This window comes from Botrytis sinoallii (genome assembly GCF_014898435.1).
Source record: "Botrytis sinoallii strain Bc 23 chromosome Unknown BSIN_013, whole genome shotgun sequence".
Taxonomy (NCBI): Eukaryota; Fungi; Ascomycota; class Leotiomycetes; order Helotiales; family Sclerotiniaceae; genus Botrytis; species Botrytis sinoallii.
Window position 1 is genome coordinate 1,043,945 of NW_024066040.1, and position 26,297 is coordinate 1,070,241.

The 26,297-nt window shown below is 41.4% G+C and overlaps 6 protein-coding genes across 6 annotated transcripts; 5 read left to right on the forward strand and 1 right to left on the reverse strand.

The window, feature by feature from the left end:
• Positions 1 to 508: 508 nt before the first annotated feature.
• On the reverse strand, positions 509 to 3,983 carry EAF02_007672 (uncharacterized protein). The gene is made up of 5 exons (XM_038903720.1): positions 3,003 to 3,983; positions 2,705 to 2,939; positions 2,560 to 2,655; positions 2,180 to 2,509; positions 509 to 2,130 (listed from the first exon to the last, which is right to left on the reverse strand). The coding sequence occupies exons 1-5, from the start codon at positions 3,067 to 3,069 to the stop codon at positions 639 to 641; spliced, it is 2,220 nt and encodes a 739-aa protein (XP_038756534.1). The 5' UTR covers positions 3,070 to 3,983; the 3' UTR covers positions 509 to 638.
• A 987-nt stretch (positions 3,984 to 4,970) lies between these two features.
• On the forward strand, positions 4,971 to 7,601 carry EAF02_007673 (uncharacterized protein; the record flags this gene model as incomplete). The annotated part of the gene is made up of 5 exons (XM_038903721.1): positions 4,971 to 5,120; positions 5,185 to 5,570; positions 5,617 to 5,756; positions 5,812 to 6,322; positions 6,371 to 7,601. The coding sequence occupies 5 exons, from the start codon at positions 4,971 to 4,973 to the stop codon at positions 7,599 to 7,601; spliced, it is 2,418 nt and encodes an 805-aa protein (XP_038756535.1).
• Positions 7,602 to 8,999: 1,398 nt separating this feature from the next.
• On the forward strand, positions 9,000 to 10,980 carry EAF02_007674 (uncharacterized protein; the record flags this gene model as incomplete). Its single annotated transcript, XM_038903722.1, has 5 exons — positions 9,000 to 9,385; positions 9,512 to 9,605; positions 9,797 to 10,156; positions 10,214 to 10,357; positions 10,423 to 10,980. The coding sequence occupies 5 exons, from the start codon at positions 9,000 to 9,002 to the stop codon at positions 10,978 to 10,980; spliced, it is 1,542 nt and encodes a 513-aa protein (XP_038756536.1).
• Positions 10,981 to 11,928: 948 nt separating this feature from the next.
• EAF02_007675 (uncharacterized protein) lies at positions 11,929 to 13,839 on the forward strand (the record flags this gene model as incomplete). The annotated part of the gene is made up of 3 exons (XM_038903723.1): positions 11,929 to 12,799; positions 12,981 to 13,130; positions 13,199 to 13,839. 3 exons carry the CDS (start codon positions 11,929 to 11,931, stop codon positions 13,837 to 13,839), a joined length of 1,662 nt encoding a protein of 553 aa, XP_038756537.1.
• Positions 13,840 to 18,752: 4,913 nt separating this feature from the next.
• On the forward strand, positions 18,753 to 20,245 carry EAF02_007676 (uncharacterized protein; the record flags this gene model as incomplete). The annotated part of the gene is made up of 2 exons (XM_038903724.1): positions 18,753 to 18,919; positions 18,973 to 20,245. 2 exons carry the CDS (start codon positions 18,753 to 18,755, stop codon positions 20,243 to 20,245), a joined length of 1,440 nt encoding a protein of 479 aa, XP_038756538.1.
• Positions 20,246 to 24,737: 4,492 nt separating this feature from the next.
• EAF02_007677 (uncharacterized protein) lies at positions 24,738 to 25,217 on the forward strand (the record flags this gene model as incomplete). The annotated part of the gene is made up of 1 exon (XM_038903725.1): positions 24,738 to 25,217. The coding sequence occupies one exon, from the start codon at positions 24,738 to 24,740 to the stop codon at positions 25,215 to 25,217; it is 480 nt and encodes a 159-aa protein (XP_038756539.1).
• Positions 25,218 to 26,297: the final 1,080 nt, after the last annotated feature.

Consider the following 26,297-nt stretch of genomic DNA (forward strand, 5'->3'; position numbering starts at 1 on the left):
TATTTATGTTATGATGCCAATGAATTGTAAATAGGAGGAGGGATATCTTTTTGAGTAGGAGAATGCTGCAATACAATCTCTGCAATGATATTTTGCTACTTTTATTCTATCCTAGTCACGAGAATGTCCGCGTCTATCTAATGGAAGTAGAAAAATGCTACGGGGATCCAGAATTATCATCTCTCAAAGTCAGTGTACAACAACTTTAATTCTCTATACCGGTAACCATTGGCAATAACCCCATCATTTATCTGCCACTTCATTCCGTTTTAAGCCTGACATTAGACGTGGATGTGCCCCCCTTAAAGCAAAACGAACGTAAGGAACCATAGACTCTGCATAACCGGACAAATCAATTTGAATTACCACACCAATTTTACTGTTTCTTATGTCAAACAATATTAAAAAAAAGATCTTCGCCACATAGTGATCAAATGGGTATATATATGAAGGAAGTTCCTTGAGTTATCGAATTTTTGATATCAAGTAGGGTGGTAAACCACATAGCTGCACAGTACAATAGTGAGTTATAAGAATTGAATTGTTCCTACAATCATAGGTAGGAATCATAAAAATGTGCATATCGTTTCCTAATTCATCAATATCCTATCTTATCGCGTTCCTTTCTTCTACCGCTCTCAGAAAGCATTCATCACTCCCCATACGCCCAGTAATCCCACAAAATTTAATCCATTAATTAACCCTCTCTTCGAACCATCAGCACCACCATTGAAGACAATATTGGTAATAGCAAATGTGTCCGCACTTTTAGTTGAAGTCGAGCTAGCACCTCCATTTCCAGTTTCAATGGCTAGAATATCGGGCTCGCTTGCAGGGCTTGTAGTACTACTGCCACTGATGGCTACATTTTTTGAACTTGAGTAGGTGCTATAGAATGTCGACACCGGCTTGCCCGAACTATATACTATTATTTCGCTAGTTCGAATTTCGGTGATGGAAGTAGTGTCAGTCAAAGTACTGTAATATGTTGATACAGGCTTTCCGGAACTGTAAATTACTATTTCGCTAGTTCGAATTTCCGTAACAGAGGCTTCTGATATTGCCAAATGATTTGGTAGAGACGTTGCGGCAGAAAGAGGAATGGTGGATACAATGCCTCCAGCATATTGCACGATTAAACCCGCAGCACCAAGGGTGGCGACAGCTGAATTGGAGAGTGTGATCGCTGGGCCATTGACAACGAGGGAGTGGGAACCGAGAATCACGTTTGATGCATCAGTCCCTACAGAAACAATCTCGCCTCCTGCAAGAATAGCAATCGCGCTCGATACAACTACAGGTACGGGCGCAGCAGTTGGGATACTGTAGGCTGATACTACTCCATTCGATTCTTGGACTACAAGACCTTGAGACCCAAGACTAACAATTGAACCGGAACCCGAGAGTGTTATTGCTGGAGCACCGGAAGTAATGGTTTGACCGGCCACGATTAAAGTCGATGCACCTGGAATTGCCGAGATAATTTCTCCACCAGCGAGAGTAGCGATGTTACTTGGCGATACCGCTGATGCGACGGCCGTAGTGGTTGGAATTGTGTAAACATTTGATTGGGATGGGTCTCCATTTTCATTTGCAATGACCAAGCCAGATGGCGTGAGTTGAACAATGGAAGAAGAAATGGTAATAGGAGCTCCACCTAAAGAGGCAGTCTGGTCTCCTACAACTACTGTCGAGTCACCAGGAATCACGGAGATGACTGAAGAAGCAATTGTTGCGATTGGAATTGGTGTGTTGGCTGGGATAACAGGTACTGACGATACAGGCTGTGGTGAATCAACGGTAGTAGTTGGGTCTTGTACAGCTAAAACAGAAGTTGAGAGTACATTAGATGACGATGCCTCTAAGGGTGGAACACTAGTATCTGAAGGTACTGAACTAGATTTTGGGACTTGAACATCAGAAGTGGATGTGCTAGAAGGAGAGTTGACAGTGGATGTTTTTGATGGTTGACTTGGTGATGGTGATTTAGCGGTACTCGCTGGAATTGAAGTTGAAGTTGCTGGAGTTGCTGATGTGACAGGAAGAAGTGCATTGACGGGAGGTACAGCTCCTGGTGGATCAAAAAGACCAAGTCGTGCATTATCTTGGCCACAGTGTCTAAAATATGGTCTGAATATATCAGCTCCTGTTTAGATACTTATATATTTCAATAACTTACAGTCCAAGTGATTCAATCTGGGGTGTAGGGATAGCCAGGGCAGGAAAACATCTATTATAGTCATTGTCCATAGCATGCATACTTTGGATAGCACCGTTAGTCGAAGATTCGGTTAATGTAATTGTTGAACATCCTGAAATGATATCGCTCAGAGTAAGCAGCGCAGCTGGCGTTGTATTGACTTGCTGATCAGACGCCGTGTAGCGGGCAATTGTAGAGACATCACTAGGATTCATTGAAATAATCACATTGCTCATTGTTGGACCAACTTGACCACAACTATTATATCCACTGATAGTATTTATGACCATGTACATTGATGGAGAAGTCCTAAACTCATTAGCATGAAACAGTATCTCTGGAATGATGTAAATACGCACATTGTAATCCCTATAGCTTCATTGTAATACGTGGAGGGGTAGGATGTATTTCCACTTGCTTGAGGAAAGTATGACAATTGGACTGTTCCAGCGAATCTATTTACCAATATTAGCTAAGGCAACGAGTAGCGAGAGCTGCTCATACATATGACATGGCGTCCAGATCAATTGGGGAGTGATTCCATTAAGATTCCATTCAGTGCAGGTGTTGATTGGAATGGATTGGTTTCCCCAGTATGGCCCAGGAGTAACAGGAAAAAACTGTGTCGTTGATTGAACATTTGCATATGAAAGAGTAGCGGAAGGTGTGATTGTAGAAGGGATAGATGCTGATACTGTAGATGCCGGGGTTGCGGAAGTGGTTGAATTTGGAAAAAGAACTATATACCAGGCATGAGTTCAATTCTCCCTTGATATCAAGAAACTAAATAATAGGGACATACCAGCAGCCTGACCAAAATTAAGAAACAGTGTAACCACCCATAGTGATGATACAAGTCGCAGAGACATTATGAAAAGATTTCAAATGATGATTAAAAGAATGTGGGTTGGAAAAAGAACGACGCAACAAGATTCAAAATAAACATCACCACGTCTGCCAAAGATATAACATTGCGCCCTCTCAACTTGATACTCGAGACGTTATCTGACATAGAGCTTAAATCTAATCTGGAAGCCAAAAATAATCTCCAAGATTCATCCGGGTCAGATGTGATGGAGAGCTGACTTCAACGAACAATCAATTATCTAGCTCACAATAAACGATTTGACCAATTGTTGAAAAGAAATAGATGTATTTGTGGGTACATTATCCTACTTTTGTAAACTTTACATGGACATGTCGAATCCTCGTGGTTGTTAGGGACTATATCCTTGGCATAGTGATCCTTCCACGGCAACGGTAACATTTTCAGGGGAGATACAACAGATGTGATAAAAAAACGGATCGTCTAAGGAGAAATCAGGTTCGATCAAGCTGTCTTCTGAATGATTTGATACAATGCTCATCCACACAAGTCAATCCCCTGTGTAGGTAGAGTATTTCAAGTCGTCGAGCTTGAAAATTAATCGCTTGTATGATGATCTGCTATACGTACAGCCGGAACCTTCGAATCATTTGGCGCTTATTGTAAGTGATAGAGTAAGGCACACGTGGGTCCTGATACCTGCAATGGTGATGATTGATATTGGTTCACTAGTTATGAACGCACTGTACGTTACTTTATCCGAGTTCTAACGAAAGGGTGTTCGTTGTTCTACAAGTGGCCATCCGAGTAAGTAATCCGGATATCCACAATCTATATGTCCTTGGTATGCCTCTTACACAGGAATAAGTTCGTCAGGATAGAGGGCGAAATGGTCGAAAGTAGAAGGAAATGCAGTTTTGCTTGTCTTTCCAAGAGTTGTTCCGTATTAGATGTATCTAGAATAGGAAACAAATTTCGGGGCAATTACAAAGGTAAATAGAGGTGGCAGTCAGCACATCTGATAAAGTGACAAAAATAACACGTGACCCTATGATAATTGGTTCGTTTTTGTCTAAGCTATATACGGTTAGTGACTTGTGACTTCCATCACTCGGTGCAACGTGGGGTTGCATTCTTTCAGGGGGTGGAGGTGGTGAGATCTCAAACTTCTTTTCCACCTCCGTACATCGTTTTTCTACCAAATCTATCTCCATACCTTGCTTTGTATTCAGCTGCTTTCATACGTTACCAAATGTATACACCGCAGTCACTAATACTGTTAACGTTCGTATTTTTTGTCATTTCATCTCGCGATGCTCGATTTGCCCCCCTCCCCACTCTCGATATACTATATTGGAAGATTATGGAGCTCGGCTCAAACACCCATTGACCCATTATGCGCTCAAAACCTCCATCACAATCATGTTTGGATGACTGCTCCAATCTATTTCTATCTAATCGCCGTACCTGTGATTCTTCATTCTTAAACGTTCATAATGTCTCTGATTTATGAAAATTTGACTGAGCCAGTGCCTAGAATGGACTTCTTTCGTAGGCAGTTTGATTCAACAAAGAAGAGGTAAGATCGAGACCCATGAGCTACGCCGTAGCCTTGCAGATATCTCCAAGATCCTCATTTGCAATCCTAGTTATCCCCCTGGATCTGGATAGCTTCTGCTTATGGATGCCAGGATAAGTTTCAACGAGAATACTCTACCACGTTTTTAACCGTGCCTTGTGACAAGGCGCTGGTCGTTGACATGCGGAATGGTAGTCGTGATAAAATAGAGTCTAGCTACCCCTGCTTGTCGTGGTAGGATTTTGATCTCCATTGATGAGTACCTCCGGAATATTCCTCTCTTTCTTTTCTGCAAGCCTTCTCATTCTTATCTTGTATTTGCCAATCCAGCCATTGTCGGCCCTCATGTTTGTCGAACAGCCGTCATGAAAATACAGTTCCATAATGGGCTCTCGTTCGCTTTGATTGTTGTACTAAAAGTCACAGCCAGTCCATTGAATGGTGTACCTGAAAATCAGTTGAAGTCAAAAAGTGTTGTTCCCTCTCCATTGGTTATACCGGCTAGTCAATACTTTGTGAGTTTGATATTTTTTTTCTCAAATTCTCAAATTCGAAAAAAAAAATCTTACATCTTTCTAGGATGGTGATGATGGTGAATGGTCTTCGTTGGCATTGAGAGTTGGGAGCCCTGCACAAGATGTTCGAGTATTGGTATCAACCAATTCACCACAGACCTTAGTAGTCTTGCCAATTGGTTGCACTTCTGCAGCTATATCACCAGTACCAAGTGGTTGTGCGAATGCTCGAGGGGGCCTATTCAACAACAGCTTATCCAATACTTGGGAGGACATAGGATTATTTGGAATCAACGGAAATGGCGTAGGATTCCAGGCAGATTTGGGATATTCTCAATCTGCGGACTTTGGCTTAGATTCAATTGGATTGGGATATGTTTCAGGGACGAATGGACCTACGCTCGATAATCAAACAATCGGTGCCATTGCTACAGCATCGCCATTTTATACGTATGTAGTCGTCTGGACTCTCGAAATCATGGCTAACTTTAGAAAGAGGAATATTCGGGCTTGGTACTCAACCATTAAACTTTACGACTATAGGGAATTATTCATCTGAGTCCTATTTCTCATCTTTATGGTCTCAAAACCTTATCCCAAGTTTGACATGGAGCTATACAGCTGGAGCAAAATATCGTATGCAATCCCTTCTTTCACCGCATTCCGAACCGTCTCATTGAAGATAATTCAGGACTCAAAGCCGGACAATACGCGCAATTAATTTTTGGAGGATATGATACGTCTCGATTTACGCCAAATTCTGCTTCCTTTACTCTTTCGTCAGACATCAATCGAGATATCGTTGTGGCAATTCAAGCTATAACATATAGTGGAACAACACAAGCTAGCCTTTTGCAAAGTCCGACTTATGCTTTTATTGAATCAACCGATCCAAATTTCTGGCTTCCTGAAGCAGTTTGCCAAGAATTCGAGAAAGTTTTTGGTCTTTCATTAGACAACAATGGTCTCTACTTGATCAACTCTACACAATACGCTTTGTTGACCTCTATCAATCCTCAAGTTACATTTTCTTTAGCGAATTCATTGACAGGTGGTGACATCGCTTCTATCGTACTACCTTTCAATGCTTTTGCTCTATCAGCTTCATATCCTTTTGTTCCAAATGATACTTATTATTTTCCTCTCAGAAAATCTGCCAATGAAAGTCAGAATACTTTAGGGCGAGCTTTTCTACAAGAAGCGTAAGTCCTTATTCTATAAATCTACACATCTTTCTAACAATATTTTAGTTATCTCACAGTTGATTATGAACGTGGAAATTTCACTGTCAGTCAGTGTTCTTTTGTTGATGGTTCCAGTTCTGAGATCAGTACTATTATATCCCCCACTTTGACAAATAATTCCTCATCTATGTCACAGTCTTCATCCAGCGCTGATTCTACTGATCCCACTAAACATTTGTCAATTGGAATTATATGTGGAATTGCTGTGGCATTAGTGGCTGTTCTCATCATTGGAGCTCTTGGTGGATTTTATCTTTTCCGTCGTCGCAACCGTCGCATATCTACAGCAGAGATTGCTCTACGTGGAATCAATGGATCATTCTCTAAGGATGGTTCTCGCATGACACCATCGCCAAATCCATCATCCATCCCTCCAATGAACCCTTCTCCAGATCCCTCGTCAAACCAAACGTATATGCAAGAAGTCAAACCGATAGCCGAAGCGCCAGGTCATGAAACTCGTCAGCTAGTGGAACTTCAATCTCCTGATCTGAACAATCAGTCAAATTTTATTCAATTTACAAATAAACCAACGGAAATATATACAAAAACATCAGAAGATCCTTATGAGGATTATACAACCGCTGCACGCCGAATAGAATCCCAAAGAAAGTTTGCAGCTTCATCTGAAATGGATGCAAGTTCCACGATATATGAGCTTCCTGGAAGTAGCCCATTGGTCGAGATGGATGATGAGAGGAGCAGGCATACTTTGTCGCCACGATTATATCCATCTCAGAAATCACTGCAATTTTATCGGGAAGGACACAACTTATTATCACAACATTCCTCATACCAAAATATATCTCCGGCCATATCAGAACTATCACCAAGTCCTAGAGTTTCCTCAACACAAGGAAGGATATCCCCATTCGAAATTCTCTCAAATAAATCATCTACCCCACAAAAAACAGAGCCTATTGACACTAAACCCTCCACAAAAACAAATCTTGAACCGCCCACTTATCGCTATAACCCGTTAAGAAGATCAGGCACAGGTTACTCGGGCAATTCAGGATTCTCAGGGATTTCAGAAGAATCAACAGGAACGCCCATTTCAATGACAAGTCCTACTCTTGGAAGACCTCCCTCGATGTTCATGAGAGCTTTCTCAAGATCTGGCAGGCCGGCTTGGATTAGAGAATCAGCTCCGAGTGTTCCGTCTAGGGGTTCTTCTAATGCTACGACGCCAGGTGGGCGAACTGGTAAGAATCCTAATAACTCTTGGTTCTTTTAACGAGTTTTGTTTTTAATAATGATGCTATGTTCTTTGTATATATTTATTCCTTAATTTCTGGGTATATAGGGGAGGGAAATTTCAAGGGCATCCTGATTGATAGAATTAATAGAGATGGAGCTGCATGCTCTACAAGTATGAGATCGGTTATTGAGATCATTTAGTGTGACATGGACAATTCAGATTAATCTTCCAAAAATACTACTGCATTCGTAGCATATCCGGCCCTCAAAGCGAATACAGAGTTCCGCAAAATAGTCCGAAGGTCAAGCACAACATCTTCTTCCGTGCTGCATATTTGAATTCAAGTGCTAAACATTTCATTTATCTCATATCTCAATCTTCCTTTCTTCACTTTTAAATGCGTTGTTTTCTATTAGCTGCTTGAACTTCCTATATATTTAAACGTTTAATAGCCTTCTCGGCGGCGATATTTGAGGGGAGGGGGTGGCTGATGTGGCTCACTTAAGCCACACATGTGAGAACAAAAATGCATACCTTGGTTTATTTTGGTCGATCAATCCGTTTGTTTGATGAAAGAAACATTCTTTCTTTTACCTTGATTCCTTTTTGTACTTGACGAATATCGAAGATATCGATTGGCTTGTTTGCACTCAAAACAGATCATACCATGGGCAGGAGCAAATCTACTACATCTACAACCAGATCTAGTTACATATATTATGTACATCCACCAACGAAGCATTGCTGTCATGAGGATTCAACACGCGCAAACGTGAATCTTCCTCGCGAGCTGTACAGATTATGTATACGAACAGCAGGAGTACTTTTGAGTTGTCCTAGCTTCTCTATCCGATCGAATATCAAGTTTTCACGAAGAAAACTTGAGGTTTGTTTGGTGTTGCACATGATGTCTTTGTTTGTAAGGTTACTTCGAGTTTGTTATTGATAATTTATAGTCATTTCTTTTTTTATGTTTTGTTTTCTTTCGAGGGAGCAAACCTTTCGATGGTACCATGGGAAGCAACGGCTACTTGCAGAGCCAGTATGCTGAACACAATAGAACTTGGCAGAATGGGATATACCTTTTTGTGTTTCCTACAATCCAGATTATGACAAATGTTTCCCCTGCATTTAGTCTTAATAAAAAGTCGGGAACGGGAAACTACTTCCACACGGGAAGTGTATGATCTATTCTTTTCCTCCAATCTCGTGGAAATATTCCGCTGGGTTATTGACTTTCACTTTGTCTCTTTCTCAAAGCAAATCATCCACAAGATAATCTCCATGTCCCGTCTTTTGACATCCAGGAACTTTCTGGGATCTTCTTATCCAATCTTTGGATCAATCTCTTATAGATACGTCTGGAAGCCCGAGAATAAGAGCTTTTTGATTCCCAAATCTACTTGGTTCAATCCATATGAATATCTAGTCAAAATGGTCAGCAACCAGAAAAATACCGAAGAATCAGAATATGCTATTCATCTTGAACTACTCAACGATGATCCAACTGGCCATGATCGAGATAATCAGCAGTATATCACACCAGTTTTCACAGCTCCCCTTCGAAACCAAATCGAGCAGTATGGATTGATAGCCGGACAATCTAGCATTCTTTCCAATAGTGAAAATCGGAAGGATCCAAGGCTGTTATATAACATAGCTGCACCTTTCAGTTCATTCATTTGTGGCTCCCAAGGAAGTGGAAAATCACATACTCTGTCATGCCTTTTGGAAAATTGTCTTGCGAATTCATCCGTTAGTAAGGTGAAGAAACCTCTATCGGCTTTATTGTTTCACTATGATGCGTTTATTGGCGATATGTAAGCTCATTTGGTTTTTTCATATGTAATTATCCATGGACTCAATGCTTCTTTACTTCCTGATATCTTCCGATGTTCTTCATTTTGCTTACTTGACGGCTAAAATCTAATTTGTTGATGTTGCAGGAAAGGGACACCTTGCGAGGCTGCTTACCTTGCAAGCAATTCAGACATAAAAGTTCGAGTTTTATGTCCGCCGACCAATGTTAGAGCCATACGAGTAAGTTCAAACTCTGGTCTCTCTTGTGTCATCCTTCCAAGTAGCTCTCATCTTATTTCGTTCTCTTCCGTCAACATCACGCAATTGAATGACTTGAGTGTCGAGAAGCTGTTGTAGACCTTGATTACTTGGACGCATCATTGGTAGTGTCATTCCAACAACCATTACTGACACACAAAATCTGACCTCAGCGCACATACGGTGATATTAAGGGTGTTGAAGTTCAAGAACTATGCATTGACGAGACTGATCTTACAACGCAAAGAATGTTGAGCTTGATGGCCGTCAAAACATCAGAAGAATTGCCGCTCTATCTCCACAGCATCACTAGAATCTTACGGGTTCTCCGGATTGCTCACCAAATCAGCGGAAAGCCTTTTCATTACGGAGAATTCAAGAAGCACCTTGAGGATCTTCGACTGACAAATGGTCAGGAAGGACCGCTCATACAACGATTGGACACACTAGAAAGCTTTATGCCAATTGAGCAGAGGAAAACTAAGTCCCCTGCCCCTTTGAAAAGAGGCAAAGGAACGGATTGGAGCATAAAGGTTACATCTTTCCTTGCAGTTTTGAGTGCATTAATCTCATAAACTAACATACCGTAGGCGGGAGAGCTTACCATCGTCGATCTTTCATGTCCTTGTGTGACCGTTGAAGCTGCATCATCTCTCTTCAACATGTGTCTCTCATTATTTCTAGAAGAGAAATCCAACATAGGGAAAGTTGTTGCCCTTGATGAGGCCCACAAAGTATGATTTTCCCTGAAAAAACCGCGCTTGGATTTCTGTGACTGACAATTCTTGGCATCTTTTAGTATATGTCGAATAATACAGACGATGCCTTGACTGGTAATTTATTATCCACGATCCGTCTCCAGCGCCATTTAGGTACACGGATTTTTATCTCAACACAAGAACCAACAATTTCTCCCACCCTCATCGATTTATGCTCCATGACTATTGTTCATCGCTTTTCCAGTCCTGAATGGCTCAAATGTCTTCGTTCACATGTTGCCGCACTACATAATTCGGGGTCTAATTCTCAGGATGATGAGTCAACGAGAAGAGATGTATTCAAGGAAATTGTAACATTGCGAGTGGGTGAAGCATTATTATTCGCACCCGAAGCAATGATCTACAAGGATTGTGATAGAATCAACTCACTACCCAGTGATGAATCTGTCGATACGACGACATTAAGTATCAACGGCGAGAGTAGCAATGGTTTGTCGGAGAGAGGAAACGGAAAGGCAATCGAAAGAGATAATGACAATGATAGTCAAGAATTGAGAAAACTGGGAACGGATTATGTCAAGATAAAGGTGAGAGCTAGGCTCACTAATGATGGTGGAAGGAGCGTTTTGGCTGCTTGACCTTTTTGGGGATCTCTAATCAATAAAATTGAAGACCCAACGTTCTTTGCCAAGAGTTCAAAGATGCAGCACTTTCAATTATACGAAGGCAATTATTTGAAAAACTTCCTATTAATATTTTATTGATGGAAAACTGTTTTCTTTTAATACTTCATTTCCTAGAGGGGGTAAACAATTGGTGAGTGTAAACATGAGTGTCAATGAACAATTGAACATCATCTCTTTAGTATTTGGATCACCAATTTTATTTCAAATCTTTGACCTGGCCAGCAAAATGAAGTTTACACCTGTTAAGAACTCAAACTTCCTAACGAATGTTTCATCCTATCATGTCTCGTTCTTTCCGCAATACTATATCAAAGCCTCTCCACCTCTTCTGTCAAAACGCACCATGACGCAATAATGGAGATCTATGTACCCCGTCTCTTCTAAGTGGATAGTACCTATATCCTAATACTTGTGTAGATAAGCAATACGGGTATTCTAATAGGATACCTTTACATCTTAGTTGGAGCCAAGCGAAATAGCTTCAAAAAATATCACTAACGACTTTCAAGTGCCGGATTAGCTCAAGTAAGTGCCAGACTGATAGATCTTGGGAAATATGTACCGATACACCCCCATATTACCTATCATTCAATGTGCAAAGTGTCTTCAACTTCACATTCAAGTACCGATTGTAAGATAACCTTGGTCATAATTCTTTTCGCACTAAAAAAATCCCATTCCCATAAGTCTTCGACTCCCCCACAAGATGTGTGGAAAACTTTCTCGTTCTTTTCGTATTTCTGAGGTGGTAGAACTGTTCTTTTTGCATACAATTTGAGGCTGGAAACTCATGATATCATTCATACTTAATTTTTAATATTCAATTGAGATTCATCATCTAATCCATCTTTAAACATATCCATACATCCATCTACAACTATCAGCATATACATAAACACAATGGCTCAACCACCCGGCTCCCCTCATCTCCAAGTCCCTCACTTCGAGCAGACAACTACATCCCACCAAACCTTCGTCACCGCACCCGAGACCTCAGAGTCCATGCAAAATGCCCCAACCCCCCGAAACTCATCTCTCGATCCCAACTCTACCCCCCAAAACCCCACCACATCCGAAGAAACCACCCCCCTCTTCCTCGCCCCTCCCCCTCGCCTTTCCTACCACCGACAAACCTCCCGTTTCTCCGAAGACTTCTCCTCTTCGGAATCCTCCCACCACAGCCCCACCCAGCAATCCCGCAGCCCCTTCCAAGCGCTCACCAACCCCCCCTCCCCTCCCGCACAGGATCCAGAATCCCAAGAAACCAAAAACGAAACCACCACCCGCACCACCAGCTCCCCTCCCCAACCCATCCACTTCCGCTCCATGACCTGGCTCCACTGCGCCTTCATCATGATCGCCGAAACCATCTCCCTCGGCATCCTCGCTCTCCCCTCGGTCCTCGCAACCATCGGGCTCATCCCCGGTCTCATCCTCATCATCCTCATGGGTCTCCTAGCCTGGTACTCCGGACTCCTGATCCATCGCTTCCGCGCCGCCTATCCATCGATTGTCTCCTGGGCCGATGCATGTTCGATTCTTCTCGCTCCCCTCGGAATTCCCAATGTAGGAAGAGAAATGGCGGGGGCGGCGCAAATTCTGTTTTTGCTGTTTCTAATGGCGAGTCATATTCTCACGTGGATTATCTGTTTGGATACATTGACGGGGGGGAAGGTGTGTAATATTGTGTGGGGAGTGGTGGGGATGGGTGTTTTTTGGATCCTGGATTTGCCGAGGACGTGTAGGGGTATGAGTTGGTTGAGTATTGTTTGTGAGTATTTTGGTTTATTTTTCTCTCGTGTCGTCTTGTTTAAATATGCCAATTGAGGATACAATGTGAAGTTGGGAGAAGAAGAAAGAAAAGAATGGGAATAGGGATAGGAAAGGAATTGAAAAATGATAGAGGAATAAGAATAAGAATAAGAAAGAAACTAATCAATATCAATACACAGCATTCGCAAGTATCGGAACCGCAGTCATCATCACCATGGTATCCGTCGGCGTGCGAGCACCCACCGAGAAAACATACTCCTTATGGCCTAAGAAAGATCTGTCTCTTCGCGAAGCCTTTCTGAGTGTAACGAATATCGTATTCGCTTATGGTACGCATACCCATCTCCTTCCCATTCCTCCCCCAAACTCCAAGCCCCAACTAACCCCCTTTCCCCAGCCGGCCACATCGCCTTCTTCACCTTCATCTCCGAACTACGCACTCCCTCCGACTTCCCCAAATCCCTCGCTACCCTGCAAACCATCGAGATAGCGCTCTACCTCCTCTCCTCCATCCTCATCTACATCTACACCGGCACTTCCATTTCCTCTCCCGCCCTCCTTTCCGCGGGACCTCTCCTCTCCAAAATCGCTTTCGGCATCGCCATTCCGACGATTGTGATCGCGGGGGTGATCTTTGGACACGTAGCGTCGAGGTATATATTCCTGCGCATATTTACCGGGACGACGCATGCGGAGACGAGGACGAAAAGAGGTTTGGTGGCGTGGTTGGGGATTACCGCGGGGGTGTGGGTGCTGGCTTGGATTATTGGGGAGAGCGTGCCTGGGTTTAATGAGTTGTTGGGGTTGGTGAGTAGTTTGTTTGCGAGCTGGTTTACGTATGGGTTGCCTGGGGTGATGGGGTTGTGGTTACAGTGGGGGAATGGGAGAGAGGGAGGGAGGTGGGGGAGATGGGGAGGGATGCTGGTTAATGGTTTGTTGGTGGGAGTGGGAGCGGTGCTTTGTGGAATGGGGGTTTGGGCTAGTGGGGTGGGAATTAGGGAGACGAGTCAACAGGGGGGGAGTTGGAGTTGTAGGTGAGGGTTGTTAATGGAGAAACATGGAGAGAGGATTTGTTGGTAGTTTAGTTTAATGTTTAATTTTTAATCTAATTAAATTTCTGTAAATCATCTCTCCAAACTCTCGGCATCAGCAATCAGCAATACAGTATAATTCAAGACAACGAATAATTATCAGTAAAAGAAATCAGAACATACGAAGTAGTCTCAACTAAAACACATTCACATACCACAATAAACCTACCTTCTCGTGTTCCCACCTAAAATCAACTCAAAGCAAGAATTCCAATAGGTATAAAAAATTAAGCACAAGAATCAAACCAATTCCGCAAACAAATTCCAAAATCCATTTTCCGATCCCACAAATCCCAAACTCCATCTCTCATCTCTCATCAAGCAGAAGAATCAAGAATTCCACTTTTCTTCTCTTGGGCTTACATGAAATTCTAAAACTCGAGAAGAATAGATTGAGATGATATCAATATTTATTTGCTTACTTACTAACATCCCTTAAATCTCATATTTGAAATCAACAGTTAAGAGAAGAGAAAATAATAGAGATACGCATTCTTACTTCATTTCGCATGCTGTATTTGCATTTGTATTTAAATGTAATGTCCTGAAAAGTAACACAAGAGACATGAATAAACAAAGAGGCAAAAATTTTCACCCCTGATTCCCGTTTCCTACTGACAGAATCAGAGATAGAGATAGAGACCGAGGTGGTTTCTCCAGTTTTGTATTTTCATTTTGCTTTGTAATAGGGGGGTTGATTTGGAATTGTGCGATGTACTCGTGTAGATATAGATGAATAAATGGTTTAGATGTGTTCTTGTGGTGTATGCACTTTTTCTCATGATCACATGGTTATTTTTGATATAATTCGATGCAACAGAATACGACATAATAGAATATATACTTGCAGAAAGATATATCGAAGGATGACGTGAAACTCTTTCTTGGCGGATTGCGGAAGAGCGAGGGATGGAAAGAGGAAAGATACGGATGTAACCCGGCATGATCATACCAAATGCGGGGGCTGAGATGTATATAGGTATTCTCAAATTTGAAATCGGTAGATAAATATAGGAGAGCGAGGAATTTATTTTGGATCTTTCATTATTGGTGATATAATAAGGGTATGAGATTGTAGAAAGATACCTACAGTTGGACATGATATTCAAGAGATTGAAGGGTACTGAATATCATCACATCTATTCATCCATCCATTCCGATCTACATAACCCCTCAATGTCGAACTATCGAATACAAGGACGAGTCATGATAACATAGAAGTCATCATCCCTAAAGAATTTTACTGTGAAACCACCATCACCATCATCATCACAATCAACGTAACACCAACACCAAATCCAACGTCCGCATACAAGAATTCTCCGAAAATCCCGCGAAATAATCACTTGATTCAGTTCCTGATTCTAGACCCATTTCCACTGCCCTCGACCTACCTTGAAGATCTATCGAATCCTACGACAGGCAGACATATTGTATCAACCCGTTAAAATCTCAATATAAGAGATGCCTACCATGACTATCGTTTCACAACCTCTGCATGCATAGAAAGGTAATGAAGGAATGATTGAATGACCGAGTACATCACATATTCCCCTACAGAAAATGCCTCAAACAGTGCAGAAATGAATGGAGAAGAATTGAGAATCCTGACTCTTGGAAATCCTCTCGTGCGACTTCTGATACATGAGTAGGATATTTATCTAATAATTCTCACCTGAGGAGAGTTGCAAAAGTCATGTCCTGCATACACTGCACTGCACTGCAGATTGGAAATTGAGGCAAGGTAGGTAGGGAATGGTGATTGATGGATGGATGGATAGGTAGACTGGCCGACATATTTTGATAATATTGGATTGGAATATTGGATTCCTGAGAATATTTGTTGAAGGGAGGAAGAGTCCTGCATTTGAATGTGTGTGTATTTTTTGATCACGACATGATGTGATGTGTTATGATAGGATGATATATCGAAATAGAATGGAATGGAATAGAATAGAAATATTCAATACTTTTTGGTGTTTTGATAGATGAGGTCGAGGGAGGTGAAATGATCGAGCGATGAATAATCTGCTGAGTAATTGGCAGTCCACGTACCTAGGTAAGTGGGGCAGGTGAGCGGCAGTATTTTCCAAGAGTGGCTGAGTTCTGAGTGGCTAGGTATCCATTCCAAGGTTGTCATTGCCACAATCATTGGGCAGCTGGAGTCGGGTATACCCAATGGACTCATCCATTGTCTTACTCGTCGTATCATATCTATTGTAGGTTTCTCAGAATCGAGAGGAAGTACCTACTACGTCGTAGGTCGGTAGATATCTATCGTATAGAATGGAGTACGAAGTAGAGACAACAATCGGATGATATTCCTATTACAGATTATTCCTGTATCAATCCCTCTTCAGCTCCTTCTTCTACTTTTTACTGGTGGGTACTCCGATACCACATTAATTTTTCTCTACGAAAAGAAAAAGAGAAAGAAAAAAAAAATCCTTCCATGTTGTGCTCATCTCCTCTGTCCCTCTCTCTCGTCTGTGCTGTAATGCTGCATCACGGCTGTATCTGTGTAGAGTAATGTCTGTGATGAATATCATACCAGAATATCATTATCATTGGTTTATCAATAGCCCAGTCAAATCATTCATCCATGAAATCCATGAAATGCAACAGAAACATGACTAATGCAGTCAAGGTATTACTTCCGCTCTGTTGCTCCGTTCGTACTACTCACTCCACTCCATTCACGCCACTGCAGGTGACAAAAGATTCCAAGCAGAGGGATGGATGCAGTGAATGAATGATAGATCACCTAGAAGGAAGGGAAGGCTAGACTAGTCTATCTAGTCGTGTAGTCGTGTAGTCGTGTAGTTTACATCGGTACCTGCTTTTAGGAGTTACCTAGGTAAAGTTAGAAATAAACGCGGAATATCGTCAAGCGTTCCCGGCTAATTGACCTTGCATTTTTCATGCTGATTTATTGTTGACTAGCACGTAGATAGACAGGTAGGTACATACGTATGCCTGATATGTGCAGCCGCCGATAACTTGGGCGCTTGTTTTCTTTTTGGACTACCTAGATACTCATATGGTGGATACCTAGATACCTGACAGTGAAGACGGAGAAGAGACCCAGAAACTAGATGGACGAGACCAGAAACGAGATGGGCGAGACCAGAAAAACAACCATGGATTCTTCTCAAGCATACTCTTAACAATACGACCACTTCCCCCAGATGCATCAAATACCTCACATGAATGGTCAATCCACTTACAACCGCATGGTACCTGAATAAGGGTAATAAGAAAGGATGTTAAATCAACCGACCAATCACCATTACATTATGCATTATCGGCAAAAGTATGGCTTGGAAACATGAAACACAGAAATGCAAGATGGGGTTCGGATGATGAATTTTTGTTTCCCTCTTCAACGAATAGAGTCAAGGAAGATAAAATCCTTTCGGCGTGTCCTACGCTCGTGCTGGGATGAGAAAGTTGATGGAGAGATTGATTCCGTACGAATGGGATGATAGAAGAGGGAAGAGGGGACGTTTTGAGGGTCACATATTCCGTGCATCCCTAGGTAGGTAGGTATCTTTGGCTCGGATGATGATCTATAGAACGGTATTGGCAAATTGGGGTTTGAATCCTTTCGATACTATTCGTATTTTGGCTTATATTGTGTATGCATACATAGCATTGCGTATATAATAAAAAGCGGTGATACTTGTTACTCGTACAGTACAGTACAATTGAGATATTAGCAGTCGACATTTATATCATCCGTCATGTCTAAATTCCTGCCTTTAGGTTTTCGCGCATCGTCATTTTTCCTTACTGTAATTAATTAATTGTTTATTTCGCTCTGCGTTGTTTTGCGTCGCTTTGTTCTCCTTGGAAAAAATAAAAATAGTTACATTTTTTCCAAGATTCACGATTCCCTTTTCAGTCGAAGATGGAGATGGAGGGGCAAAGGAATACGATACACACAGACGGGTTTCTATCTCTCTCCAGCGTTGCATGAAGATGAACAAGCAGCTCACGTTTGTGGCTCAGTGAAACCCACAAAAACCTTCACAGGCGGCATTCAGCTGATTGGGGGGCATTTTGTTTTCCTCCCCCTTTTTGGATTTTAGTTGTCTTTATTTTTTGGTCGTTCTTATTGCGAAAATCTGTCGGGATATGATCATTTGTTGAATTAATGGTTGGATTCGTGCCTTAAGTTATAATTCTCGCATACAATTCTTCTCTTTTCTTCCAAATTAAATCCTCTTTCGATGTTAGCATCTCAAATCCACATCCGGAGAATTATCCATCCATGCAATCAAATATCTTAACGCCTCAAAGAAGCTGGCCCGCTTTGGTAGACCATGTACTTTATTTGGTGGAACCTATTCCGTATACACACATGCAGCTATCGACCATCAGCAAGGAATGTGATCTGCCTTACTGGTCCACCAAAGAAGGCTTACGATAAAAAGCTTCGCAACTCAGGGGATCCACCACATTCCTAATTGGATCCTATCCATGCACAAACTAACGTCCCATGAATCTTGTACCTGAATTGCTCCTAAACTCTTATGGCCTGATGGACCGAGTTCTGGCGGTATGAGATATAAGATGTTGATAACCTCCTCTTCTGGTATGTTTTTTAATCATCACATCCTTCCATCAACCTTTCATTCTCTCAAGGTCCATTTGCTTGACGCAAAATACTCTCGACGAGTCATTCCTTCATTCTTGTTCTTGCCTACAATCATTCATCTTGATTCTTCACATACTACACATTGATCTTCATCGTTAGATCTATATTCATATTCAAATTTTGAGTCAAAGTCGAATTTTAAGTCGAATTCAATTTCACCAGCCAAATTCAGAAATCAAATCCACAAATCAAATTTCAATATGTTTACCCTTCCTTTATTCTTGGTCGCTGGCGGCCTTTTCACTCTTTCTATGGGAGCCCCCATTGAACAGCGTGCTACAAGTTCCTACACTATTTACTCTGGTGATGGAGATACTTCAGTTGGATGGCCAACTGAGAGTGATTGGATTGCAAGCTTCGATACCATGTATGTTTATATCACTCATCCTTTAGATGTTCAACCTGCTAACAAACCCTCAGGTTCGATAATCAAAACAGTGTTTTGAAAGCTTCATGTACTCAATTCGGTGTAGAGAACAATTCCGATGATGAGATTTCCGATCTCAAATCCGCCATCTCTGAAGTTGCCGAGACTACTGGTATTGATTCTCGTTTCATTCTCGCTATCGTCATGCAAGAATCCAATGGATGTGTTCGAGCTCCAACAACCGTCTACTCCATCTCTAACCCAGGACTTATGCAATCTCACGAAGGATCCGGTTCTTGCAATAGCGGCTCTTCTGTTCAAAACCCTTGTCCAAAGAGCGAAATGGTTCAAATGATTACCGATGGCACGGCCGGTACTTCATCCGGTGATGGACTCGTTCAATGTCTCAAGGAGAGTGCTGCTACCGATGTTTCAAAGTATTACAAGGCAGCTAGAATCTACAACTCCGGATCGATCGACTCATCTGGAAATCTTGGAAATGGAGTAGCAACTCATTGTTATGCTACTGATGTTGCCAATCGTCTTACAGGATGGTTCACTGGAACTTCTTCGTGTGATAGCGCTACCATTGGTTCATTGACTGGTGGAGCTGCTTCTGCTGGTTCCAGCGCAGTTAGCTCTGTGGTTTCGGTTGCAAGTTCGGTGGTTAGCTCTGTGCTCTCTGAAGCTACTTCGATATTGTCTGTTCCTACCTCTGCTTACGCAGTTCCAACATATGTTTCTGTCGGCGGTGTATTTGCTCAAGCAGGTACTTCATCCTCATCTTCTTCCGTCGTCGCAACAGTCACTTCCGCCGTTTCCGTTCCAACAGCCGCTTCATCCTCATCCTCATCTTCATCTTCCTCTGCCACTGCAGCCACTACCTCCGCTGTAGTCACCTCCGCAATCCCTATCCCAACAATTGCCCCCTCAAACTCTACCTCCGCACTCACAACCTCAATCCCCACTCCTTCTCTCCCCGCAACCATCACTACCGCCTCCAGCTCTCCCACCAGCTCCATCGCCATCACCTACCCCTCCGCATCCTCCTCCTCCTCAAACAACACCACCCACACCCCCGGAACCGAATGTGCCACCCCCGGTACATGGAACTGCATCGACGGAACAACTTTCCAACAATGTTCATCGGGTATCTGGTCAAGTGTTGGTGGATTGGCTGCAGGAACCAAGTGTACGGTGGGAGAGGGTGATCTCATCAATATCTTTACCACGAATTCTGAACGCAAGAGAAGTTTGGGAGTTGGAGCGGAGAAGAGGGGAATGAGACATACTCATATGCATGGGTTTAAGAGAAATGTTTTGTAGATCTTGGGGGCTTTTTTATGAGGGGGAGTTTTCACTTCTTTTGATGATGATGATTAATTTTATCATCTCGCCTTTTGGGCATTTTATCTTCTTGAATTTTTCACTTTTTTTTTGTTTCACTTCTTTTTTTTCTTCTTCTTCTTCAACAGACACTTAGGGTTCGGATGGGTTGGGCATAGATGGAAGGGATGATATCACACCATACCGCATCACATCACATCACACTACACGATACAACGAGATGGGCTGGAACGGAGTGGAACAGGATACATTGGGCTGGGATGCAAAACGACATCATAGGAACGGAAAAGAAAGCTACGAAACCTGGTGTTTCTCTTTCAGGTGTGGTCTGTGGAATGCAAGGTAGATGGGATGGAGTATTATGTATTGTGTATACCTGAGAAAGCGGCTTTGATTTGGATTTTCTGAGGGAAGAGGGTTTGATAGAGTAGTATATTTCTTATACTCGTACAATTCGATAGTAAAAAATCTATTTCACGCTTTCTCTTATGATGATTTACCTTTCTTGTGATTTAACGTGATGGGATGGATTTGATACTTTGTATTCTTTTCCTTGCTTTTTTTTTCGTGTATTTCGGAATTTAGAGGGATTTTAACTACTAGATTAGCTGGTGTGATGCTGGGTGTGATGTCAGATATCAGATTTGGGATTTTAGAAATGCTCTTTAATGTGAATAAAAATAAAAATAAAAACAATAACAACAACAACAACAATCAAAGAAATACAGATGAAAATATCGCGGAATATAAATATATATATCGATATAAACATCGATATACAATTATATTGTATAAATGAGAGTTCAGGTGATAGTATAATATAATCTGAAATAAATGAGTATATTCCTTACTATATACTCATTCGCTTGTGAGATGTAAGATTAGGATTAGGATATTGGGATTTTAGGGTTTTAGGATTTTGGGATTAGGATTTTAGGATTAGGATCGGAATTAGAAAATTGAGGGTTTGGGGTTTGGGGGTTGGGGGTTGTGGCGTGTTGGTGATTTGTTGTTTGAAGAGTAGAGTGGTCTGGGGGTAGTTTGGGGAGTGATGGGGGTGATGGGAGTGATTGGGAGTGATAGGGGTGATGGGGAAACGGGGAGTATATAGCTAGAATGTAGATTCTAGAATCTGGAATTTAGAATTTGGAAGAGATGCGAAGACTGAGAGGCGAGTGCAAAGGCCGAAGAGTGAAGAGCGAAGAGTGCCCAGGTGTTTATTGAATTGAATTGAATTGAATAATATCAGATTTTGTAAGATCTTATATAAAGATCTATGAATGAGCATCGATTATTAATGTAAACCTGAGTATTTGCGTGTGTATGTGTATGTGTATAAAGTACTTTTTATATATAAATAAATGAATGTAAAAATAAATTAATTCTAAGATAAGATTAGGTTGGGAAAGGAGGGAAGGAGGGAAGGAGGGAAGGAGGGAAGGAGGGAAGGAGGGAAGGAGGGAAGGAGGGAAGGAGGGAAGGAGGGAAGGAGGGAAGGAGGGAAGGAGGGAAGGAGGGATGGAGGGATGGAGGGATGGATTTTTGTGAGATTGAGTGGGTGGGTGGATGAGATGATGTGTATACTGTTTGTTGATTTATTTAGATAGGTAGTGGGAGGTAGATGGATGGATGGATTGATGGATTGGTTGATTGGTTGGATGGATGATGGATGGATTGATAGATAGATAGTCGATTTTGTGTGATATGCGAGTTTACGGAATGGGATTGGGGGTTGGGTGTCTGATTCTGAGAGAGGGTTGTGTTGCGAGAATTTGAATAGAGTGGGTATGGAAATAGAGATGAGATTGATGGATGGATGTATAAATGGATGGAAGGATAAAAAAAGGTAGGCAGGGGAGGGACTTGAAAAAAATGGTGCGTTCATGTGTATGTGAGTTTTTATGTGTGAATTTCTATATCTCATCGGCTGAGGTTTCTGTCGCACATACTGAATAAGAGTGGTAGATTGCGAGGGGTGAGATTTCATACTGTGTGTTTTGAAAGATTGCTCATCTCATCTTGATGATCATTTACTGGAGATCATGAGCATTTCTCGGCATATCTACCCACCTAGAAGATTCCATCCAAACATGATGGGGAAGATGCTCCGGAAAGTAGCGTTTCTGGGAATCTTGGGGGTAAGTAATAGAGATAGGTGGGTGGTTTTTGTCCGGGACGATCTTTGAGTTTGGAGTGGGGATTTAGGGCTGAGGTATACGGGATGAGAGGATTGTGAGGGGTAAGATGTTACGTTATGTGTTTTAAATGATAAGCTGTCTTCTTTTGACGATTTTATACTAGATAATTAATGGGCGGCTCTTGGAACACCCACTCACCTAATAAATTTTATCCAACTGCTATCCGGAAAATATGGTCCGGAAAAATGTATTTCGTGGTAGCTGGAGTTAACGGATATAGACGATTTGGTTCATCCGCGATCTGAACGCTCCCCAAGCTTTGAAAGAGATCAATTCAGAAAGTTTAAGTTTTGGAGATGTGTCACATGGCATTAATAGAATCTCAATATTTGGGATTAGATATTTGATTGTAAGGATCTGGTCGTGGATTTGGATAGCGATTTTAGTCTATATCTCTGACTCATTGTTCTAGATTTAGGTTTTAGATTCTACGTTTCTTCATTCACAAGTTCACTGTTTACACTAATATGATATGACGTGATCGGCATCGAGAATCTCGCAAGGTGTTTTCCCTACCCGAGAGATCCGGATCGACAGAATTTGTTAGATCGACGAATAGTTTTTTAAGCCTTGAAATCTCTGTAATTGGAAGTTTCTACCGATATCTACATCTAAATCTATATCTCAAGATTCTAAAACAAAGTAGACTCTTCACATTAAATTACTAATTTCTCGAAACGAGACGTTTTTAGCGAGGGTCTCCTGAATGGGTTTCAGAATTTCGGTCACTTACCCCGCGTACTAATTTAGTGTCTGGGGTTATTGACAGTAGTACATGCTAAACTCATTGGGATTAGGGGGTGGGGTAGATTTGATATGATTGTATTGGTTGTGAGTATTGAAAATCCGGAGCTGGGAGTCGGGAGTTGGGAATTGGAGATGCTTATCTTGAAAGCATGTACTAAGAATCGATGTACTAGTCCCCTGTTCGTGTTGATAAATGATGTACTAGTAGATGATTCACCTGAGTTTATGTGGAAAAGTTTATTTTGTTTCGGAAATATCAGGTCACGATGAAGATAGAGATTTGAATGTGATTCTTGGTGTGCTAGGAGATGATACACTAGTAGATGGTCCATATGAATGTATATAGAAAAGTTTATTTTGCTCTCGAGTTTGTGGGGTCCGGATAAATGCCAGAATTTTGATGTAACTGTTGATGTTCAAGAGTATGGTGGACTAGTAGATGGTTCACATGAGTGTATGGAACAAACTCTATCTTTTTCTGCCTGGATGAAAATTTGGATTTGGATGTGACTCTTGCTATTCTAGTGTGTGAGAAAAATTCGATAGTGTTGACAAGATGTTCGAGAGAGAGCGCTCTAGAGTTGAGGCTGTATAATTCTAGGGGATTACTATTGATATTGAAATGTAGAATGGAAGTCAAATGGTGTACTTAAAAGTTGCATAATTTCGAATCTACACGAGTGATACTATCTCCTGAATTTACCGAATCGACAATCTTATCGAGTAGATGGTTTAGAACCGAGAACCAAGAATCTGTAAACGAGACTTCGTTAAAATCGCCCAAATATAGTTAGTACGATGCAAAGAGGCCACGATTGGCAGGATCTTGCTGTTGAATAGTACACACACAGTAGTCAAATTGCACGAAACTATGTCAATCTTAGCCACTCCCATTAGAAATATATTTACTGTCTACTGAGAAAATAAACTGGAATGTCTAGAGTTTAGACTGCAATATTTGCCGAGAGAAAGAATCAGAATGCTCATTCAATAGATCAGAGTTTAGAATGCAATGATAGTAGAAAAATTGTTAACTTTAACCTATTCAGTCTTTTCTAAGCGTTGAGATGATTTTCACTAACGAATTGATTTGAAATAACGAACTGCTAAGATCAAGAACGCAATAGTCACTTCGAAATGTGAAGACTAGATTCGGAAAAGCACTACAATCTGGAAGAAATGTTGGAAATTCGTGAATGTGCTGTCAAGAAATTAGAGTTCAGGAACAACATTTCTAGTCCATGCTGATCTTCTATCTATAGCAGAGCACCAGTAGAATTTTCGAGACACTAGTAATTATTTTGATCATCTGAAGAGAAGATTTTTTCACGTCTAAGATTGAGAAGCTAATGAATTAGTTCGTTGTGAATCACATAAAAGGCTCGAGGATTCTCTGTGTAAGACCTCTTTCTGATTTGCGTAGACACAGTCTGACTTCCATTCGTACAACCAACCACTACCAACAACATCCAACACTCAACAACACAACAACATAACAACATAACAACACATCTGCTATCATCACAATGTCTTCCAACTCTAACAACACCCAACGCCCACTCACCGCTCTAGAAGCGAGAGTCTTAAACCTAATTGACGCTCACCTTCGTCTCCTCGTCATCGAACCCCCTCAACCCCCTAGGAACCAACCCCCAATTCCACGAACCACTTACGCGTATTCCCATCAACAACAATCAAGAGCCGCTCAACAACCAAGAGCCGCTCAACAACCAAGAGCCGCTCAACAACCAAGAGCCGCTCAACAAACAAGAGCCGCTCAACAACCCAGGGCCACTCAACAAACAAGAGCCGCTCAACAACCCAGGGCCACTCAACAACCAAGAGCCGCTCAACAACCCAGGGCCACTCAACAATCCAGAGTGACTCAACAACCCAGGTACCACTCACGCGAAGAAGAAGTTCTCTATCAACAATGGCAACAACACTTGAGGACTCTCGACTTACCAACCACGGATGAAGAAGATGAATATGAACAGTTTGAATAATCGTGTTTTTGATTAATTTTTCTTGTTATTTCCTTTGTATTCAGTTCTGTACTTCCATTTTGTTTATTTATTTCCGATTATTCTTGTATCTTCATAGATCTCGAATTTTTAATGTCTTCTTTGTATTCAATTCTATGTATTTCACTTATGTTTATTTATTTCTAATTATTCTTGTATCTTCATAGATCTCGAGTTTGTTCGCACTTGTATCCTTGCATGTTTTTGACTTTCTTCATATAGACGAGTCGTTTAGGTTTCCCCATCAAGATGGGGTTTCCCTACTCGCTTGGCCGAATGGCGCTCGTATGAAACAAAATAACAAATAAATTGCCAACACTGCTGTCTTCGATGATGATGTATTTGATTAATTGTGATGTGACAATACGTGTGTGTGTGAATGACATGTGAATAGCCTCACTTTCATACTTAATTCCGAAAACTATTGTATAATTTTTCTATGTGATTGCCCTGAGGGAGTAATGTATTTCAATCAGTCATCGTAATCTGCTTAGTCTGTATAATTAGACTTTTTGGGTAGGAAATCCGGGTCGTGATAGGCCTAGTGTCTTGTTCGGGTGTACTTATTCTGTAATGATTGGTCACATAGAGAAAAGAGGCTAAATACGTATTGAAGAGGATGAAAAGCTTGATTGTATTCCTATAAAAGGTTGAAGCTATTTAAGGTGCTAGAAAGCTAGTAAAACCACGCTAGAAGGGGCTGTAGTATTCACTCTGTTATCTCATAGACAAGCTTAATTCTATACGTAGTTCAGATAGATGGGAATAGATATCATATAATTGTGATTCTTACACACAAAACTTTGTTTTTTTGATTAAATCATGACACTGGCGCCCCTTGCAATCCATATTACTATCCCGTAAGATTTTCATTGATTTTGCTACATAATCTGGAAATTGCCAAATAACTACGGAAGGGAATCCCTACCTACTTTATGATACTGGAACACACTCGCGCTTCAACATCGAACAGTTCCACAAATCGATAACTGAAATTAAGCATAAGGGGTTTCGAAGAAAGAGGTAGAGACTAGGATGAGAATTTTCACAATTCATAAGTCT

Coding starts and splice junctions, on each gene's coding strand:
- EAF02_007672 (XM_038903720.1), bottom strand. CDS start 3,069: ATGTCTCTGCGACTTGTATCATCACTATGGGTGGTTACACTGTTTCTT. Junction 2,940..3,002: donor TAATTTTGGTCAGGCTGCTG/GTATGTCCCTAT, acceptor CCTGGTATATAG/TTCTTTTTCCAAATTCAACC. Junction 2,656..2,704: donor ATCTGGACGCCATGTCATAT/GTATGAGCAGCT, acceptor ATTGGTAAATAG/ATTCGCTGGAACAGTCCAAT.